Genomic DNA, 22,780 nt, shown 5'->3' on the forward strand with positions numbered 1-22,780 from the left:
AGGCAGGTAAATGAAGTTAGATCACAGACCAGCCATTATCTCATTGAATGTTGCAACAGGCTCAAGGAGCTGAATGGCCTACTGCTATTCCTGTTATTGAAAATTTACAGAATGTTCCCAGCTTGAGAAGTTTGCATCATACTGTTTCAAGATCCCATGGGACATAATGATATTTCAAAGTGATGCCCTTTGTCATGGGATTGCAGTGTTTGAATTTAAAATCCCACTTTCAGGAATTAAGCTATCCCAGTATCTCTAATAAATCAATGTATATCCTAATATTAACATCACATTATCTAGTCATTATTCTATAACTCTTTGTGGGTGTTTGATATGCACAGATTGGTGGTGCTTCAGCGTATGAAGGTACCTGCTGTCAGTTGTCGAAGGCTCTGAGCCACATAAGGACATGGGATTCACTGCCACCTGGTAAACCACAATGTTAGTCTCAGGTTTGAGTTCCTAGTTCTCAAATATTCTTCTTCAGTCAATCACACTGGAGGCAATGATGAATTTCTAGGCCTCTGTCGTGAGAAGACCATAAGACATAGGAGTGGAAGTAAGGCCATTCGGCCCATCGAGTCCACTCTGCCATTTAATCATGGCTGATGGGCATTTCAACTCCACTTCCCTGCACTCTCCCCATAGCCCTTGATTCCTTGTGAGATCAAGAATTTATCAATCTCTGCCTTGAAGATATTTAATGTCCCCGGCCTCCACTGCGCTCTGTGGCAATGAATTCCACAGGCCCACCACTCTGACTGAAGAAATGTCTCCTCATTTCTGTTTTAATTTTACCCCTTCTAATTCTAAGGCTGTGCCCACGGGTCCTAATCTCCCCGCCTAACAGAAACAACTTCCCAGCGTCCACCCTTTTTAAGCCATACATTATCTTGTAAGTTTCTATTAGATCTCCCCATAATCTTCTAAACTCTAATGAATACAATCCCAGGATCCTCAGCCGTTCATCGTATGTTAAACTTACCATTCCAGGGATCATCCGTGTGAATCTCCGCTGGACATGCTCCAGCACCAGTATGTCCTCCCTGAGGTGTGGGGCCCAAAATTGGACACAGTATTCTAAATGGGGCCTAACTAGAGCTTTATAAAGCCTCAAAAGCACACCACTGCTTTTATATTCCAACCCTCTTGACATAAACGACAACATTACATTCACTTTCTTAATCACGGACTCTACCTGCAAGTTAACCTTTAGAGAATCCTGGACCAACACTCCCAGATCCCTTTGTACTTCTGCTTCACGAATTTTCTCACCATTTAGAAAATAGTCCATTCCTGTATTCTTTTTTCCAAAGTGCAAAACCTCACATTTGCTCACGTTAAATTTCATCAGCTATTTCCTGGACCACTTTCCTAAACTGTCTAAATCTTTCTGCAGCCTCCCCACCTCTGCAGTACTACCTGCCTGTCCACCTATCTTCGTATCATCGGCAAACTTCGCCAGAATGCCCCCAGTCCCTTCATCCAGATCATTAATATATAAAGTGAACATTAATATATAAAAGTAAAGCTGCGGCCCCAACACTGAACCCTGTGGGACACCACTTGTCACTGGTTGCCATTCTGAACAAGAGCCTTTTATCCCAAATCTCTGCCATCGAACATCAACTAGCCACAAAAAGACATGATCCACTATCACTAGTATCCTTACATACAGATGAGGAAGGACACCACTTTGACTGGGACAACACATCCATCCTAGGACAAGCCAAACAGAGACACGCACGAGAATTCCTAGAAGCGTGGTATTCCAACCGGAATTCCATCAACAAACACATAGGCTCCAAATCAATCTACCATCCTCTGAGAAAAAGAACAGGAAATGACATCACCAACTCAAGGAAATCTAAACAGATAAATAGAAAGCGGGACATAACACCAGCGCTTCACCGGAGGCTCGCTGATGATGTTACCTCGAATGGTGATGAAATGTCTGAAAACGAACCTTCCAGCTCAGCGAGCAAATTCACCTCTCTGCCTTCTGTCAGACAGCCAATCATCAATCCAAGCCAGTAGCTCACCTCGAACATCATGGGCCCTTACCTTACTCAGCAGCCTCCTGTGAGGCACCTTATCTAAGGTCTTTGGAAGTTTAGATAGATAACATCCACTGGGTTTCCCTGGTCTAACCTACTTGTTACCTCTTCAAAGAATTCTAATAACGTTTGTCAGGCACAACCTCCCCTTACTAAATCCATGCTGAGAAGGCACGCAAGATATGGGAAAATAGTACTGATTTTCAAAGGTAAGTCAGACAGGACTCATAACCTTTCTTCTGTCTGAGATTTTGCCAGTCCTTCTGAGTTTCTCCAGTACATTGCGCTATTTCAATCTCTAATATACACCATATTTTCCTTTTTTGTTTATATCTAAAGATTTTCCGCCCCCCATCACGAGGGCCACTTTCATTTCTGCTTTCCAAAAACTCATGTTCCATAACTGTGTCTGATAATTAGTTCAATATATTTATGCACCTAACTAAGTATTCCCGAATTGCCTGTGGTATTATTCATTTTGGGCTGAGGGACCTGCGGCTTTGTCAGGAAATCATGATTATCCTATGTAAAACACAGTGCCTCACTGTATAAAAAATATTACCCCAGTCAGATACTCTACTTTGTCCAATAGCAATTTCTGACTAGTTGCTGTCACATGCTTTTGACTACATGACCTAATTTAGTATTAAATGTTTTGGAAATGCTTGCAAATGCAGGGAAATTCATATATACTTAGCAAACATCTGTCACCTATCTGTAGCCAAGGACGTAAGGCACTAACAATAATTAAGAATCACACATACTTCTTTTTCTCTTAGTTATGTACCAGCAATTCCTGGAAGGTTAAATTATACATGCAATCATTGAGGTTGTGGGCCCAAAGACAGTTTATTTTGCTCTTTTTTAATTCATCAACTGAATATTTAATTAGTCTCATTTTGATTCTTAGCTAGCCAGATGGATTCGTAGCTTACATTTAGTTAGCAGTGTCATACTGTCACCCAAACGCCTAACTGAGTTCAAACCCCACTTTAGGACATGACTGCATAATTTTGTGTAATTTTTCAGTACTGCAGTAAAGGAAGAGTGTGTTGGGGGAAGAACCATCTTGTGAATTAGATTGTTGAGCTGCCTAGCTCGTTACTATTGCAATGACCTCTTTGCACAATATGGGTTATTTCCTTGTTGATGGTGATTCTTTGTGAACAGGATACTTTAATAACAAAATGAAAGGGGAACAAGGGATCGAGTAAATGGATAGAAGAAGGCAATAAGTACTTCAACGAAATCAACTTCCTTTCTTAACTAGTAATGCTGTAAAAAGATAACTGTTATAAAGCACTAAGAAGGGGGCCGAGGTGACTTATCGGTAGTAGAAACAACTGGGAATCTTGTAATGCAAATACGTATCAAAATTCAATTTGCAAACAAACCATGCTTCAATCAAGAGAAGCTCATATATAACACCACTACATTTTGTGATCATTCTAGATGAGGAAGTAGCTCATTTTTTGAGCTTAATAAAAACTGAGAGAATTGTGGATGCTGTAAATCAGGAACAAAAGCTGAAGTAGCCGGAAAAGCTCAGCAGGTTTGGCAGGATCTGTGAAGAAAAGTCAGAGTTAATGTTTCACTGACTCTTCCTCAGAACCAAGCCAACAGGGACAACCCAGTAATGTTGATATCAACCTGATCCGCATTGTTTGTCTGACCAACAGCAAACCCCCTCCCTGGACAAGGAGTCTCAAATTACTGTAGCATTATACACATTCCTGTGCAAACTGTGTAGTCTGGCGATATGGATATTAAAGTCTTCAGCATTGCGTCCATCATCATAAGGACGACTGGGAATTTCTCCCATTCTTGCAGTCTGTCTTTGGAAGGATTTACTAGTTAGTACTCAAACTGTTTGGCCATTTTATGAATGCACCTGCTTGGCCACCAAGTACTAAGTTTATGACACAGAAGCAGAGATGCTACCCATTAGGCCACAAGACCTCCTGAGCAACAATTGACAATTTTCAAATTAAAAGCATCGGCTACAGTAAGGCTGGGATCTCTATATAATTGTCAAAAGTAAATTGAGGACCCATTTGTAGTGATGACTGCAATGTGAAAAAGTTATCTATTCGGGGAGATTTAAATTCAGTTGCTCACACAATGGCACAGAATTACCACCAATAGAGGTGAGACACTTGATTTTGTGAGGAGAGAGTGTTTGATGCTGCTAGCATCCATGGCCAACCTCAGCCCCAGTCCCAGCCCCAGCCCCAGCCATGCCTGCTTCGTCTGTTTCTTCTTCTCTTTCAGCTCTGGAAGAAGAGTGCGGGAAGAGTACAGCTCTCCTGTCTGTCACAACTTGAGCACAGCCACAAGTGATGGCTGCCCAAACAGTGCAGATCAGGTTGGTGCCAACAGCATTGGATTCAGTTCCTGCCTCTTTGCCGTTCCCATGATGGCTTGGAGTTGCCAGTGCATCCATTTCTCATTGCAACAGCCTGTCCAGTCATTTGCCTTTTCATTTATTTATCTGTGCTTTAAATAGACTACAAAGGGATGCCATGGAGAAAGGACTAAAGTGTATTGACCATTTTCAGTGACTTGGCCTAAAATCCTTTGAGTTTAGAAATTTGGGGGATGATCTAAACGATGGATTTAAAATAAAGAAGTCAAATCAATAGGTTGAAAATGATAAACTATTTCTTCAGTCAGGAGAATGCAGACTGAAGAGGGCACAATCTTAAAACTGCAGCCAACCCGTTTAGAAAATAGATTTGAGATACAGACTGGCCAGATCAAGTTAAAAGGTTCAACATATTTCAAAGGTTGGATGACGTACCCATTGCTATGTTGTAAAATTAGGTATCTTTATGCGTGCCTTACTTACCTTTCTTACTTACTTAGCTTAGATGGTTGCTGTGTCTTTGTTTCATTATTTTGCATGTGTCTTTTCTAAACAAGAAGCCAGAAATATATAAACGTTTTGTAACATCTTTCCTCCTTAAATAATTTTACTCATAAATGTGGACAAGCACAAAAAAGTGTTGACGTGATACAAAACAGACCTGGAGTTTCAGTGATATCTTACACCATTTCTGACCTACAGCTTTTTGTTTTTAGGAAGGTGTGTGTCAGAGACAGACACAGACCCTTCGGTCCAACCAGTCCAGGCTGACCATAATCCCAAACTAAACTAGTCTCACATGCCTGCATCTAGCCCATATCCTTACAAACATTTCTTATTCACGCACTTACCTAAATGTCTTTTTAATGTTGCAACTGACACAAATAATTCTGCGTTAAAAAAAATGCCTCTCACATCTTCTTTAAATGTTTTTTTACCTCTCATCTTAAAAATATGTGCCCTAGTTTTGAAATCCTCCACCCTAGGGAAAAGATATCTGCCATTCACCTTATTTATACCCCTCATTATTTCATAAACCTCCAAAAGGTCACCTCTCAACCTCCAATGCTCCAATGAAAGAAGTCCCAGCATATCCAGCATCCCCTTATAACTCAAACCCTCCATTCCCAGCAAAATCCTGGTATATCTCTTCTGAACCCTCTCCATTTTAATAATATCCTTCCTACAACTGGGTTACCGGAACTGGACACAATACTCCAAACGAGGCCTCACCAATGTCCTGTACAATCTCAGCATCCCAACTCCTATATTCAAAGGTCTGAGCAATGAAAGCAAGCATGCTTAATGCCTTAACCACCTTATCTATGTGTGATGCAAACTTCAAAGAATTATGTACCTGAACCTCTGGATCTCTCTGTTCTACAACACTGCCGAAGGCCCTACTTTTAATTTGATAAGTCTGGTCTTTGTTTGTTTTATCAAAATATAATATCTTACATTTATCCAATTAAACTCCATTTGTCACTCTTCAGCCCACTGACGATGATTGCTCTGTATTCTTAGATAACCTTTTATGCAGTCCACTACACCACTCATCTTGGTGTCTTCCACAAATTTACAAACCATGTTTTCTATATTGTCATGTAAATCATTCTCATAAGTTACAAGCAAAGTGTCCTTTCCTACAATGGGCAGTGATCCTCCCACATATTCCATCATGCATTGTTGTGTATACATTAAGCTGGGTCTCAAAGCTTTTGAAGTAACAGTAGGAAACTTACATAACCATTTTTCACCATAATCATTGGTGATTGGTGAAAGGTTCAGAGGTCACAAACACAATCTATATCCCCATCTGTAACAATTTTAAAGTAGTTAGCAGAATTTTGAAAATTCAGAGACAACTTAAATGATCTTATCAGAGACAGACTAGTGTGTGGTTTAAGTTGTGAAGCAATCCATAACAGATTACTGACAGAAAGGAATCTAGACTCAAAGGAAACACTGAAAATTGCAGTCTCAATGGAACTAGCTGAGAAAGAAGCTCAACAACTAAGATCAGTACGAGAGATCATAAAATCGGAGCCGAGAGATGAGCACCAACGCAGACTTAAAAGTGCCGTTAGTGTGGAAAAAAAGGGCACACAGCAGCAAATTGCTGGTATAAGGAAGCCAAATGCGGAAACTGTGGAAGAAAAGGGCACATTAAATGGACGTGTTTGAGGAAGAAGGATGAACATGCAGTAAAAGTACAGAAACTGTCAAGTAGAAAGTAAATCTACATGGTACAAAAAAGGCATGAGAAAAGCCCAAACAAACTGTCCAGAGAAGAGTTGTTAGTAAGGATATGGACCACTGTTGATAACAACAATTGATACTGGGTCACTGGAGTGGTGGTTTTATTGATACTTCAATGTGTGTTTATCATAAGCAGTTGAGTCATGTTGCGCTGAAACCTTAAAATGTACACAGGTGAAGTACTATCTTTAAGGGTTGTATCAATATGAATGATCAGTTGTTACAGTTAGTCTGAAGATTTGTCCTTACTTTTTCCCACTTTATGGAGAAGAAAGTGGTTGGAGAAGATCAAACTCAATTGGTACATTGTTTGTCAGATTCTGAAACTGATCTATCACAGATGCTAAAGAAACATGCTGTTGTTTTCAACAGGGATCTGGGAAGCATGGAAAAGATCTGTCAATGAAAATCAACGATGATATTCAAGCAAGACAAGTTCAGTCCTAATGCATTCAGATCAAAGGATGAAGCAGAGTTCGAGACGCTGGTTAAGATGGGAATCCTTGAACGAGTAAATATGATTGACTGGGTCATGCATATCATACCATGATCTGCATGTTCTTGCTTACTACAATTTGGTGGTATTGCTCAAAAACAAAAGCTTTTCACTGTACTTAAGTACATGTGACAATAAATAAATCAAGTCAAATCAGTGGTGAAGATGGATCAGTACCTAGCAGTGATGATTTTAGGTCACTATTAATTCAGTACTATGTACTGAGCTGTATCCTTTGTCTTTAATTGACAACCTATTTGCTGAGTGAGCTGCAGATCAGCTTTTCAGTGAAACTGACCTTAGCCAAGGCTATCTCTAGATGAATGTTGATCCTGAATTCCAAAAATACTTTATAATTGCAACACAAAGGACTATTGAATACAAGAGACCCAATCACATCTGCATGTGTGATATTCCAACGTGCCATGGTCAGATTTTAAGTGGATTAGAAGGAGTCCAGTGTCACCCAGACAATATTTTTTGGTCATGGTGAGAAATGTGAAAGAACATCTCCACAATTTAGAGATAGCAACACAGTGAGGAGCTGGAGGACAGCAGGCCAAGCAGCATCAGTGCAGCAGGAAAGCTGACGTTTCGGGTCGGGACCCATCTTCAGAAATGGGGGAGGGGGAGGGGGCTATGAAATAAATAGGAGGGGTGGTAATAGGTAGATAGTGGAGCAGATAGATGGGAGAAAAGACAGACAGGTCAAGGAGGCAGGGATGAAGTTAGTAAAGGTGAGTGTAGCTAGGTGGTAGTGGAGATTGGTAAGTGAGGTGGGAGAGAAGACGGACAGGTCAATGAGGTGGGGATGGGCAGGTGGCTGGTCTTGGGATGAGGTTGGGGGTGGGGAGATCTTGAAGCTAATAAAGTCCACATTGAGACCATTGGGTTGTAGATTTCCAAGGCGGAATATGAGGTGCTGTTTCTCCAGTTTCCGGGTGGCATTGTTGTGACACTGGAGGAGGCCCATGATGGACATGTCATCCAGGGAGGGGGAGCTGCAGTGATTCGCGACTGGGAGGTGTTGTCATTTGTCGCGAACTGAGCATAGGTGCTCCACAAAGCAGTCTCTGAGCCTCCGCTTGGTTTCACCGATGTACAGGGGGCCACATCGGGAACAGCAGATCAATAGATTACATTAGCAGATGTGCAAGTGAATATCTGTTACATGTGGAAGGTGCTTTTGGGGCCTGGGAGATGGGGAAGATGTAGGGGCAGGTATAGCACCTCCTGCGGTTGCAGGGAAAGGTGCCAGGGATGGTAGGGCTAGTGGGGAGTGTGGAGCGGACGACAGAGTCGTGGAGAGAGTGGTCCCTCTCGAAGGCAGATAAAAGTGGGGAGGGAAATACATAGTTCGTAGTGGGGTCATATTGCAGGTGACAGAAGTGGTGGAGAGGTTAATGCAGTGATACTTGAAGACAAGGGGAATTCTGTCTTTGTTTTTATTGCGGGGAGGGGGTGTGAGGGCTGAGGTGCGGGAATCACAAGAGATGCGGTTAAGGGTGTTTTCGACCACTAAGCGAGTGGGAAGTTGCAGTCCTTGAAATACAAGGACATTAGGAATGTTCAGGAGCGGAACACCCCATCTTGGGAGCAGATGTATTGGAGGCGGAAGAATTGAGAGTAGGGGGGTGCATTTTTGCAGGAAGGTAAGTGAGAGGAGATGTAGTCCAGATAGCTGTGAGAGTCAGTGGGCTTGAAATAGATGTCAGTTTCAAGGTGGTCACCAGAGACGGAGACAGAGAGGTCCAGGAAGGAGAGAGAGGTATCAGTGATAGTCAAATGAATCAGTGACAGTGAATGAAAATCAAAATCTCCCCACCCCCGACCTCATCTCAAGACCAGTGACCCTCTCATCCCCACCTTATTGAACTGACTGTCTTCTCTCCCACTATCCGCTCCTCCCACCTCACTGACCAATCCCCACCACGGCCTACCTAAACTCACCCTTACAAGCTTCATCCCCGCCTCATTGCCCTGACCGTCTTCTCTCCCACCTATCTGCTCCATTATCTACCTGCTATCACCGCCCTCCCCAAACTCTCTCTATTTATTTCAAAGCCCCCTTCCCCTCCCCCATTTCTGAAGAAGAGTCCAAACCCGAAACGTCAGCTTTCCTGCTCCTCTGATGCTGCCTGGTCTGCTGTGTTCCTCCAGCTCCACACTGTGTTATTGCCATTACTTAGGCTGCAGAGACTTGGAGATTATGGCCTATGAGTAATGCAAGGCAAATGTGAATTTTTCAAATCTTCCATTAAATATTCAGGTTATGTTATTGATTTATTGTTGCTATTAAATACTCAGAGCCCTGTTTTTGAAAACAGAAAAAAAATACACACACAGTAAACCTGTTTTAACTCTACAAAAGAGTTAAGAACTGCTTCATTTTTCAGGGCAATGCCCTGACCAAGTAGAATTAATCTACCTGGTTTAAAACTTAAACAAAGCTTGGAAGTTAACTATAAAACATGTAGACTCATACAGAACAGAAACAGATTTAGTACGATTCGTCTATGCCGACCATGTATCCCAAACTTAACTAGTCTCATTTACCTACATTTTGCCCACATCCCTCTTAGCCTTTCCTATTCATGTACCTATCCAAATATTTTTAAATGTTGTAAATATAACACCTCTATCACCTCCTCTAGGATTTTATTCCATACATACACCATCCACTACATGAAAAAGTTGCCCCTCTGCTCCCTCTCAAATCTTTCCTCTCATAGGATTAAACTATGACCTCCAGTTTTGACTCCCCTACCCTGGGGAAAAGAACTTGCTGACTCACTTTATCTATGCTCCCCATGATTTTATAAACCTTTAGCTGGTCACCTTTCATCCTTTGCTCCTCCAGGAAAAATCATCCCAACCTATCCAGCCTCTCCTTATAATTCAAACCCGCCAGTCCTGGCAAGATCCTTGCAATTTTTTTCTGCATCCTTTCTAGTGTAACAACATCCTTCCTATTGCAGGACAAACTGAATTAAATGCAGTATTCCAAAAGTGCCCTCACCACGGTCTTTGCAGCCACAATGTGACATCCCAACTCTATACTCAATGCTCTGATCTATGAAGGCAAGCATGCCAAAAACCTTCTTCACAACTACATGCAGCACCACTTTCAAGGAATTATGTACCTGAACCCTTAGGTCCCTCTGTTTGACCACATGCCCCAGGGCCCTACCATTAACTGTGTAAGTTTTGTTCTGGTTTGCCTTACCGAAATGCAACACTTTATATTTATCTAAATTAAACTCTATCCACCACTTCTCAGCCCATTAGCCCATCTAATTAACAATATTAATTGGTGCATTCTCCATGGTAATCCCTTTACCAATCAGAGGCCACTTGCTAGATAATCAGCAATTTCCTCTCATGCAGTAAAGTGTTGGTTTGCCTTTGAATTGGTATTCTTGTAAAACTGTCCTGATGAGTGCAAGACAAAAAAATTCATCAAAATGTCTCTTTCAGTAATATTCCCATTGTCTATCCATTCTGTTTTTCTTATGAAGAGAGATTGAGCAGTTGAGGCTGATATTCTCTGGGGCTTGGAAGAATGAGAGGAGATCTAATTGAGGTATGTAAGCTGCAAAAGGAGATTTGAAGAAGTGGATGTACAGGCCGTTCTGCTATAATGTGTGTTTCATTAATGTAAATTGACTGTAATGTAATTGACGAATAGTGGGCACTGTTTGGACAATGCAAAATTTCTGCTGTATGATATAGCGATTTTCCCTCGCGATTTCCCTATGACACAATTTTCTATAGCGCAAGGTCACACAAGAATGCAACTATCATGTTACAGGAGAACTATCCGTAGAAAAGATGTTTCCTGATGCGGGACAATCTAGATGAGAGGTCAGAGTTTTAGGATAAGAAGTAGCAGATTTAAAACAGAGATGAGCAGAATTACTTCTCTAAAAGGGTCATGAATATGTGGAATTCACTACCCCAGAGTGTAGCAGATGCTGCGACATTAATCAAATTTAAGGAGGAGATAGACATTTATAATTAGTAATGGGTTGACTGGTTATAGAGAGTGGAGATGGTAGAGGAATGCACATCATATATACTACTGTAAAGAAATATATGTAAGGTCAAAACATTCTTAGAATACACTAATAAACAGAAGTAGAATGTAACAGTATCTAACACGATATCTGTGTTTTCCCAAATGGAGTTTTGCCGACAAGATATTTCCTGTGATCCAATCTGCAAGTGTTATTTCCTACTCGTGCTGGATTGTGGAACCTTGCCATAAATTATATTTTAAACAGCAATAAAAAAGTTCCGGTATTGCAGTGATCATAAAAGCCTTGTTAATAATTATTTAGCTTGGAGAGGAAAATTTAACATTGCATTTTTGGCTGGCAGTACAAATTGATACTTTAGTTTTGAGCTCATATGATTTTGTGATCATGTAATTGAGGAAATGTTCGTTCATTATTTTTCTTTATTTCTAGTTCATTAGGAAAGTTGTTAGGCAACGGCATACTGACGTAGGGAGTGAAATTATAGTTCTGATTGTTATCTTATGAGCTGAATCATGAACTCCTGCTTTAAGTAGGAGTAACAATGCATATATTTCTATAAGTGTGCACTGTGTGACATTTTACAGTTTAGACAAAGGGTAGAAATGACTCATTTTGAGTGAGCTATAGTTCAGCCTTCCTTGACTCACATGCTTTTTAATAGGGTTTCTTCCATTCTTCTTAACAAATACACATCTACTACAAGTAAGAAAGATTCTACTAATCCTCTTCAGCACAACCTAATGATTTATCTACTAACAGGATGTGACCTTTAGTGGCGATCTTTGGCAATAAATTGGTTCCGAAGCGTCATGTGGTTCCAGTGCTTAACAGAGAAATGTTTCACGTTGGCTGCACAATTCATAAAGTTTCCAGTCAACAATAATGTGATATCACAGGAAGTTAAACTACCCGATTTTAGCCCAGCCACAATGTATGTAATTCAGTGTTTCACAAACAGGAATGAACCTCCAGCTGCATTGCAATACAAAATCTTCCTCCTGATTCAGATGAATTGTTTGAAAAACTGTGGTTTCGAAATGGATGGGCAGCTTTTTGACATATGGACTGGATCTTGGCAAATGAGGCACAGCATTTTAGTCAGGAAGTTTCCTAACTCGCCAAAAAACGTGACCTGTTCCTTGGGTCTTTGTTCCACTTTTTTTAGAAGCTGCTAGGCCAACCAGCCCCTAAGTCTTAAAGGCTCTAATGACCTTACCCACTCTATGGCCTAACATGTCTTTATGAATGCCTGGTTGACCTGTCACAAAAGGTATCATAATAGCCCCTGAAGAAATGACAAGAAAGAGTTCTATCGTAATTGCCCAAACAGTTGTTACATTTTTTTAACCTCTGCCCTTCATTCAAAGCAGTCCAGTAAATTTTTTGTAAACTCTCACTGACAGTCTCAGCCTTTTGTTTTTGAAGATTAAATAGTGGGTCATTTAAAAAAAACCTTCAGATAATGATAGTTGTACTGATTATCGCTGCCTGAAAATGACATTGATGCTTATTTCATCAGACATTGTTGGTAAGAAAGCTTGCATCAACCAAGGTGGGGTCTTTTTGAACTGAGTGGAGTTCGAATGGCCCTGTTGAGTTCTGAATACACTCCTGTGTATCACAAACTATCCCCTTTCCACTGCTGGCAAAAACTAGACCTGTCAGAATTGTGGACAGAACTTCTGTGTCCAAATTTCAACTGCCATTCCTGAAGAGGTGCAGAGTTAGGAAGGCTGCACAAAAATTTGGCTCAAAGTGTTTCCCTGCTTCACAAGGTAGTGCCCAAGCAGATGGTTGATAAATTGTTTGATCAGGAATGCAGTCTCCCATCCTCCTTTGCTAGAAACACGGAGCTTAAGGAAACTGCAGTTGGTCCAGTCTCATCTCCAACACTCAGAACAGTTTGGCTGAGCTACAAAAATTATTTCATCCTTTAATCACAATCGTTATTTTCAACTGCTGGGCTACGAGCACCATCAGTGGGTGTTCATGGAAACTTAAATTCCAAACAGCACCAGAAAAACTGGTGGTGTATCTTAATTTATGGAGTCTGAACTATTACAAAAAGAGAAAAATCTTTCAGATTTGGAGTTAATATGGAACATATTAACATCTCAATTGAATGTTGCAAATCTACAACAACACATTTATTTAATGCCTCCAACATGATGAAATGGTACAAGCCAATTAACATGAGTATTATTAAGCAAAGAACGATACCAAGGCTGCCACAATGACACTGGGCATGTCTGCAGAGTAGCCAGTGAACTGCAAAACTGTATAGTTAGTTATCTTTTAGTTTTGAGTTTTCCAAAATAAGCAACAGAAAATCCTTAACAATAAACAAGATAACAGTGCTGCTGTATTTCAAAATTTGAAACATTTTTCTATTTGTGATTGCACTGTTGCTCCTGCAGAATGTGGTAACATAAACAACATTCAGGAATCATAGCATGTTAATTTAAAAAATTGATATAGCAACTAATCTAAGGGGACCTGGGACAGAAATAAGGGTTTTGGGGAGAAAATTAACGCTGACACTCCTGTGCAGTATGTGGGAGTATAACATTGTTGGAGGTGCCATCTTTCAGATGAGAAATTAAACCAGGGCTTTATTCTACTTGCTAAGGTGGATGTACAAAACACCATGGCACTACTTCAAAAATGATCAGGGGAGTTATACATGGTGAGATGATCATCATTTATCTCTCAAGCAATATCACAAAAAACATCAGCTGTTCAATCTCACATTTCTATCTGTAGATGTTTGCTGAGCACAAAATAACTGCTACGCCTCTAACATTAGAACAGTAACTCCCCTTAAAAACTAACGCTTAATTGGTAGCAAGGTGCTTTGACATTGTCAGTGATCGTGAATAAGCGCTTCATAAATGCGACTCTTTGCTTTTTAGTTGGTGTGGTGAACTCCAATCTATCCCTAGTGTTGGCTCTCTCCTTTTCACATTAAATAGGTTTCACCTAAATCATGAATTATGTAAAGATTTGTTTTAAAGAAAAACCTCCTCCAACCAGTCCTAACTTTATTTTTAAGTGGTTTGAACTTATCCCCCTTTACCTTAACTTCAAGATGTTTCCAATTGTCTGATAAATGCTAGCAGCTGTCTAATTACCCATCACTAGTTTAAAAATCAGAAAATTCAATACCTTGGCTCCTTTTTCTTTGTTAAAAGTTCCTTATACTCATTGCACCCACCTCTGTTGAGGTTTATTGTGAGGATGGAGAGGAAAAAGAAATAGTCAATATTTCCCAATGGCTCAGACACAATACCTCATCCATCCTCCCCTTGCCGTGTCTGAGCGAACTTCGCGCATGCGTGCCGTGTACACCCGCGCTTCCACGAACAGACCGGAAGTAAGGCGGTTGCTAGGGGCAAGCTTCCGGTGAGGATGCCGCGCCAATGCAGCTCAAGTCCCTCTGAGCTTTCTGCTGCCGTTGCCGGGGGCGGGGGGTTGTTGTGAGGGGGAGGGAGGCTGTCGCTGGGTGAGTGTCACCGCGACCGCTCGGGCTCGTCGAAACGGAACGGGTTTCGCCCAGCTTTCTCTCGCTTCAGGTCCGGGTGCTACCTGCTCACCCCCCCCAAACCCCCCCATCCTCCCCAATCCCCCCCATCCTCCCCAATCCCCCCCATCCTCCCCAATCCCCCCATCCTCCCTCACCATGTGGGGGAAACATCCCAGAAACTGTGCTGTTTGGTCTAATTGCTCAACAACAACAACAGAATCCATTGTCTGTTCATTTATTCTCATCGCTTGCTGTTCGTGGGACTTTGCTGTGCACAAATGACCAGCCCTGATTGATAGCAACATTTCAAGGCTTCCCAAAATGCTTATAATGCTGTGTAAATACAAGAGAAGTATCTCGACCCAGAGGGTGTCTGGTTTGTAGAATTTGCTGCCACGGAAAGTGGTTGAGGCTAAGTCGAAACAGATACAGTTCCTAGGGTGAAAGGGTTCACAGGGAGGGGTACGGGGGGAAAGCGGGAACAGGACACTGAGTTGGACGATCAGCCACGATCACATAGTCAGATACCACGGGATAAGGCTCTTTGGTCCAACCAGTCCGTGTCAAACATAATCCAGAACTAAACGAGTCCCACTTGCCTGCACCTGGCTGATACCCCTACAAATCTTTACTATTCATGTACTTATCTAAGTGTCTTAATCATCTTGAATAGTGCAGCAGGCACAAATGGCTGAATGGTCTATCTTGGCTCCCATTTTCTGAGTTGCTTGGATCTTGACAGGCTGGCACCCTCATGATTCATGAGTCTCCTATCTCTGCTTTTGAAATGGTACTTATGAAATCTATCTATCCTTCAGAACAGAGTTTACCTTCGTGAATTGTGAACAAGTTGTTGAAAGTAATTGTCTCTGAAAATGGTGATTGTTGAGAGCTTTTGGGAAAATATAATAAAGTGGATGATGTGTTAAGACCGTACAATGTAGTAGCAGAAGTAGGCCATTCAGTCCAGTGAGTCTGCTTTGCCATTCAATAAAATCATTAACATTGCCGATAAGGAATGGATTCTGTTTCAACTGATCTCCCTCATAACTTTAAACTTATGTTAATTCTTAAAGTAATATTTAAGATTGTTTAATTTGAATAGTATTTATGTTACATTCAAAGATGTCAGCTCAGTTGGGTGGATGGCTGGTTTGTGATGCAGTGTTATTGCCAAAAGCATGTGTTCAATTTCTGAGGTCACTATGAAAAGGACTCTCTTTCTCAACCTCTTTCCCCTTGCTTACGGTATGGTGACCCTCAGGTTAAAACATCACCAGTTACTTCTCTCTAAGAAAGCATCCTTATATTCTGCTGGGGCTGTGGTGACTTTGTAACATTTGTTTCATTATTATTTCAGATGACTTAAAGCCTCTTTAAAGAGCTTAGTTTTAAGAATTGCCTTAATGCAGGATGGAGATATAAAGGTGGAATGTTTGGGTCCAAGCTGAAGGCAAGATCTTTAATTATGGAGGAAATAATATGAATTTGCATAAGGACAGAATTGGAGCATTGTTGGAGCACTGGAGAAGATTTCAGAGATAAGGGAAAAAGCCATAGAGGGAGTTCTCTTAATAATTTTAAAATCAAGGCCTTATTGTACTTGAAGCTGTTGTAGGTCAGAGAACATAATTGGTGATGGATGAACAAGACTGCATTAGAATACAGCAACAGAGTTTCAGTTGAACTCATTTTAATGGAGAATGCAAGGTGAAATGTTGGGCAGGATGCGTTGAAGTAGTAAATCTAGTTTTGGTAGCACGTAAGTTGAAGTAGGGACAGAGTTGAATAATGTTTCTGAGGTGAAGGTAGGTGATTTTGGTAATGGAGAGGGTATGTATTTGCTAGCTTTATCTCTAGGTCAAATGTGACAAAATACATTACTCAACTGTGCTCAGCCAGAGTTGGAAGGGAAAAGGATGGAGTCAATCTCTAGGGAGTAGTGTTTGCATTCAGTATCGAAGGTGATGGCTTTTAGTTGGAAGAAATTTCTACTAATCTGCTACTGGATATTGGGCCAGTTGTTTAAGTGTACAGTGTTGAAATCCTGTGTGAGAAACAATGCGAGATGCACTATTGAATAGTAAGGTTGGAAAGAACCACGAATGAAAGATTTTAGCTATTGATATTTCTTAAAGTTTATCTTTCTTTTATTAGAATGAGGTAATAGGACATCAAAGTAACTGGACTGAATTATTAAAATCAGTAATGTGGTTATGTTCTGGTTATTGCAGACTTGATTTATGCCTTGAAATCTCATCAAAGTAAATTGAGAGATTAAAACAAATTTGATTTTTGTGTATTTGTGAGAAAATGATAATGAAAGCTCTCTTTTATTGTCTTACAAAAATTACCTACTGATCTCCTTTGTGGACATCCCTGTCTGTTGGTGTCCTAGATCCAGTTGATATATCCTCAAACCCAAGTATGGTCTGCAAACACTGCATTCCCATCCCAACATTTTAAAAAAAATAAGGGCTACCACTTGAAATACATTTCCAGCGGTATCATGTTTTGAAGAGGGTCCCAATCTGCTGTTTCAGGTGAACACAAACCATTTTACACTGTTACTCGTCAAAGGGCATAAATTTCTCCAGCACCATAGTTTGTCCTCTTGCAACCACACCATATTAACCAATTCTGTGCAGCAGTGGACGTGTGTTTGATTATAGTGACAACTTTAAAAGTAGAGAATGGGAAGCGCTTTGGCTATCCCGCAGTTGTGATGATTTGGTACGGCATAGGTATTCTGCCCTAATGCCCTTGGCCTGTTGACTGCTGATGTTTCATTTTGTGTTATCTTGGTAATGGTTTGCCTTCACCTTACACTTTCATGGGCAAAGTGAGGAGTCAGGCCCCAAGTATACCTCAGCCAGAATGGGAATTGAACCCACGCTAGTCATTCAAGACATCTGAGCTAGTCAATAATCTTCCATGCAAAAGCAAGAGATTTAACTCCTTACCATTTAACACCTCTCAAGTCCAAGGTCCTAAATGTTCCTTCCCGATGAGATAGCGATTTAGATGTCTTTCAATCCTGTTTGCTATATTTATTGCTCAGAATGTGATCTCCTTTACACAGTGAAGATGAAACACAGATTGGGTAACCATTTTTGCAGAACACCTGTAGTCAGTCTGAAAGTGTGACCCCATTGTTTCAGTGGGTCTGTTCTTTTAATACTTAACCTTACTCTCACGTTGACGTCTATTTTCTGCATACTGCAGTGTTTCAGTGAGGCTCAAAATAAGCTTAAGGAACAGCATCTTATCTGTCAATTAGGCACTTTACAGCCTTGCAGACACTCAGTATTGAATTCAACAATTTAGATCATCATCTGCTTCGTGTTGCTTCCTTTTTCCACTAAATCTTTAATAAATAACAAGAAATATCTTCTTTTCCTCTAAATCTTCAAAAACACTAAGAAATATTCATTCCTGATATACGTCTTGCAGTGGGAAAGCAGCTCCTTTAGTATTCATTAGTGTAATTTCTGCTGAGAGGTTCGATTATCTGTCATTCTTAGCTTGGACGACTAAAAAGAATAATCAGCTCAGGTATCATTATGGATTAAATGCTGCAGCTTTCTTCTTTTGGACGGCTGTATTGAAGGAGTCTTAGGTAAGTGACGGAGTGGGGTAACAGAGATTGCACTGACCATCTCAGTGTGACATTTCTTTAATGGTACTGCAAGTATTAACAGATTAAATTGTTTTGACTCGATCATATGTATGCAGCATTAAAATCTACACAAGTAATATATATTGGAGAAAATATGCTTACAGTTTAAATATGATTCTAATTTTTTTTTAAAATTACCTCCAGAATTCTTCAGATGTTCAGTATGGAGCTTGGAAAAGCAAAATTACTGCGGACTGGAGTTAATGTATTACATCAAGCTGTTCATCCACTCCATGGGATTGCCTGGACAGATGGAAAACAGGTTGTTCTCACCACCATTCACCTGATCAATGGTGAGGTCAGGTTTGGCGACAGCAATGTCATTGGAAGTTTTGAACATGTCAGTGGCCTTCACTGGGGTCCTGTTTGTTGTACAGGGACTTTGGCACTGCTTGCTGTGCAGCATAAAAAGCATATAACAGTATGGCAGTTACAAAATAGCACCTTGGAACACAACAAGCTTTTGGTTTCACAGACATGTGAACTGGGAGAAATCTTTCCAATATTGCAACAAGGCTGTGTGTGGCATCCAAAATATGATGTCTTAGTGGTATTAACAAAGAGAGATGCCTCTGTATTGTTTGCAGTACAGATTGACAACCGTAGAGTTAAAGCAGATATCAAAGGTAGTGGTTTGATTCACTGTGCCTGTTGGACTACAGATGGAAATCGTTTAGTGATTGCTATAGGCAGTGCCCTTCATTCATACATATGGAATAATAACCAAAAGACTCTTCACGCTTGTAATTTCTGCCCCATATTTGATGTTGGAGGATGCATCTGTGCAATAGAGGCATGTTTGGATTTTCAAGTGGTTGTGACAACTGAATTACCCCTTGATAAAATCTGTGGTCTAAATGCTGGTGCTGCGTTTGAAGTTGTTCCTACAACAGAAACTGGATCCTTGATGTCAAGACCTACAACGCTGGCAGTTGAAGAAAACCAATCTATTAATGTGAGAAGAAAATCAGTAGATTCCTCAAGGTCTTTGACAGAAGGCCCAATGCTTTCACCATCTGGCCCATTAGATCTGACTCATCTTCTGGCAACTCATCGTAAATCTGATCCTAGCCCCCTTATTCACCTGAAGCGCAAGGATTGCCTTACTGGAAGTGGTCATGATTCATCACATCTGATTTTAGTAACTTTTGAGAGAAAGGTGACAACAACTAGAAAAGTAAGCATCCCTGGGATTCTGGTCCCTGATATTGTGTGTTTTGACCCTCGTCGATGTACAATTGCTGTATCATCAAATAATTGTAATATAATATTTGTGTATTCAGTAACCTCTTCAAGTATGCCCAACATTCAGCAAATACAGTTGCACAAAAATGAACGGCCAAAGGGTTTGTGTTTTCTGACTGAGAGACTACTATTACTCTTAGTTGGGAGGCAAAAAATAAATGATCTTGCTTTTCTCCCATCTTCAAATTCAGACCGTTATTTAATCAGACTTATGACTAAAAAACTATTGCTGGATGATGGTTCTGCATCATCAGAGACACTTGGGCAGCCTGGAATTAACATCTCTGGAATGAAGAAATACTTTGAAGATCTGTCCAAGGAAGAGCAATTTGCAGGAAAAGAACTATTATTGCCAGGAAATAGTGCAACTCGATTTCCAAACATTAGAAAGGGATTGATAGAGGAAGTAAGGAACAGCTGTAGTGAACAAAGCTCAGAAGCAAGTATGCCAAAATCAGCAGGGCGAGTCTCACCAAGTGACCCGACAGTGATCTTAGGCTACAATGCCAATGAATCTGTAAATGGCTCCGTAGATAATCACGGACAAGGCACACCAAACAGGACTTTGATTAGCTCCGTCTTGTTTAATGGAGACCAAATTACACAGTCGCCTGCTGGTGCTTCACTGAATATTGGTGATTATACAAATGACAAAATGGAACAACTGTCCAAAAAAATGGACAGATTATTTGAGAGCTTAACAGAGATAAAGCAGTGCCTTTCTGAAATATCAGATTATACCAAAAATGGAAAGAAGTCTTCAGTAACCTATTCATCTGATCCGTCCATCCTTTATGTCATCTATCAGGTATTTATTTTGACAAAATAAAGGTGCTCATCATATATTTTTAGTTTAGAAATCAGAATAGTTTTTTTGATGTATTCACTGCTATGTGAAGACTTCAAAATTTGAATCTCTATCCACGACCCTATAGAAGAAGATAGACTAAATCCAAAAACTGTTGAAGCTGATGAAAGTTGCTGTGTCATGTGATCTGCTTTAAGTAGTGCTTATTTATAGCAGCTGAAACTGGATCTTTTAAAACATTTCATTGTTCTAATTATTATACATATGAACTCATTATTTATGTTTAGCTGTGTATGTGTAAATTAAACTGGGTAAGATTTCATATTTAATGTTTATTCCATGAAAGATTTCTAAGATTAGCTCAAATTTTCAATCTAAGCGTGAAATACCTGAAAATATATTTATTTTTAAACAATAAATAAACTAAACATTACTCCTTTCTTTGGCAGTAATGAGGACATAAAGGTGCTGATATTCAAATTGTCAGGTGTTCACTGCTTTCAGTTGGAGATGACCAACCAGCTCCCTTAACACATTTCTATTCTTTAGCAAGGAAGGTCTGGAGAGAGATGTAGTGGTTTGTGTCGACGTTTATCCTGAGCAGCTTTGTCACACAGGACTCTGTGCTCTCTGGGGTGTTCTCCAGGTTGTGCACTGAGACAAAAACCAACTGCACCTGAAGGGCCATCAACTAGGTGAAAAACACTCTTTGGTTCCCCAAAACCCGTTGGCCTTCCAATGTAAAAAGTTGACCGTGACCAGATGTTGCACATTCTAACATCCCAGACTATGTGCTGAGGGCCGTACTGAACTTCAGGGCACCTGTGGTTATAGGCACAGTGGGGAAAGACGGCTGTCTGGGGCCTTTCTGCCAATATATAACTATGGTCCATTCACTTGTCAGACTCTCTTGATGCCTTAAAATGTACTTAAGCTATTTCCTGCATATGTAGAAAATGGCTTTGTTTTTTACATCTGTAGAGAAGCTCTGAGAAGTGTCAAAGTTCCAATGTTTTGTTTATTTCTCTGCAAAGACTGTAACAATATGATTTAGAACATTTGTATGCACTTAAGATTTCATGAATAAGGTATATTTTTGAAATAATAAAAGCTGTTCCTCATACATTCCATATCCCTGTCCCACCCTTCATGTCTCTTTGAATTGAAGTAACAGTAACTGAAATAAGAAATACTCCATGATCCTACCATGACCCACCTTTTTCAGTTATATCCTGTTGTTATCTTTCATAACCTATTTGCTTTTTCATCTTTCACTCATTTTTTGAGTAGAGATATCATTAATGTCTTTTGTCAACGAGGAGAGCCTGAGAGTTCTGACTCTGTTGGTCTGTCTCATCTCTCACCTCTTAATACACTATCATTTATGGAATGCAAAACAAAATCTACAAATGATGTGTCATCATCAGTCACCGTCTTTTTTTAAGTGCATATGTATTTTGTCTTGGAAAAGCTTTTAAAAATCATCTTGTTTTCAAAATTATATAAGAAAAGCTACTTTGTAGGAAGTGTCAGAAATGAACAAGCTACGCCGTTTCAGCAAATTTTGGACAGTGCTGATATAATCCGGGAAGTTAGGTGCACAGTCGCAGTCTATTTTAAGTATATGCTTATTAAATTTCAACTCTCAGGGCCCAATTTCAACTGTTAAATGAATGAATTTTGAACAAATTAAAGTCTTGCTAAATGTGGTGTCACAGCTCAGGCTAAAAATATCAAGCCCACACTCAAGCACTGAAAACTAATTTATTTATGTTTAATCTGTTTTCTTAGAAAGTTAGACTTCTTCTGGTTTGAATTTGACATTAACATTACTAATGAAACATCAGATACAAGCCAGAGCAATTGATCATTATCCAGTTGTCCGATTGCATAATAACAGGGTTGGTTTTATGAAGGCAACTCCCATTCTAAACATAGATAAAACTTTACAATGTGGAAAATGGCACAAACTTGTGATAGTGGGAAGCTTTTTGTGTAGAAAGTTGAAACAGATATTTCAAAATACACTATGCACTATGAAGTCATTTGTTGTACCACACTTTCTTAAAGAGAACTCCAAATGAGTGATGTCTTTACGTTAATCAATATTGTAGTCATGAGGCCATCCAAGTAACGAAAAATTGCATATAAACTTATTCACTAGGCCTTTGGCAGCATAAGCACAGCTGATTTTAAATGTGGTCTATGATGCACATTATTTTGATGATATGCATTGCCACTGTAATTCAATTGAATCCTGGGTCTATTGATGCACTTTGTATTTATAATATATTTAAAGTTCTATTAA

The 22,780-nt window shown here is 40.1% G+C and overlaps 2 protein-coding genes across 7 annotated transcripts in view; one reads left to right on the forward strand and one right to left on the reverse strand.

Moving 5' to 3' along the window:
* fkbp1b (FKBP prolyl isomerase 1B) overlaps positions 1-14,523 on the reverse strand; it is a 45,295-nt gene extending 30,772 nt beyond the window's left edge. Inside the window, exons 1-2 of one of the 5 annotated variants that reach the window (XM_048531513.2) lie at positions 14,432-14,523; positions 4,919-4,970 (exon numbers count right to left, since the gene is read on the reverse strand). In XM_048531513.2, the coding sequence (XP_048387470.1) occupies positions 4,919-4,961 (43 nt within the window). In that variant the 5' untranslated portion in view covers positions 4,962-4,970; positions 14,432-14,523. Of the gene's footprint in view, positions 1-4,905; positions 4,971-14,382 lie in introns of all 5 variants that reach the window. The other 4 variants (XM_048531512.2, XM_048531517.2, XM_048531518.2 and 1 more) reach the window with 4 other exon arrangements.
* An 89-nt stretch (positions 14,524-14,612) lies between these two features.
* Positions 14,613-22,780, forward strand: part of wdcp (WD repeat and coiled coil containing) — a 60,226-nt gene continuing 52,058 nt past the window's right edge. The window contains exons 1-2 of one of the 2 annotated variants that reach the window (XM_059645632.1): positions 14,613-14,619; positions 18,564-20,472. In XM_059645632.1, coding sequence (XP_059501615.1) covers positions 18,574-20,472 — 1,899 coding nt within the window. In that variant the 5' untranslated portion in view covers positions 14,613-14,619; positions 18,564-18,573. Of the gene's footprint in view, positions 14,620-18,369; positions 18,423-18,563; positions 20,473-22,780 lie in introns of those variants that run through there. The other variant, XM_059645633.1, reaches the window with a different exon arrangement.

The sequence above is a fragment of the Stegostoma tigrinum genome, chromosome 4 (genome assembly GCF_030684315.1).
Source record: "Stegostoma tigrinum isolate sSteTig4 chromosome 4, sSteTig4.hap1, whole genome shotgun sequence".
In the NCBI taxonomy this organism is placed as follows: Eukaryota; Metazoa; Chordata; class Chondrichthyes; order Orectolobiformes; family Stegostomatidae; genus Stegostoma; species Stegostoma tigrinum.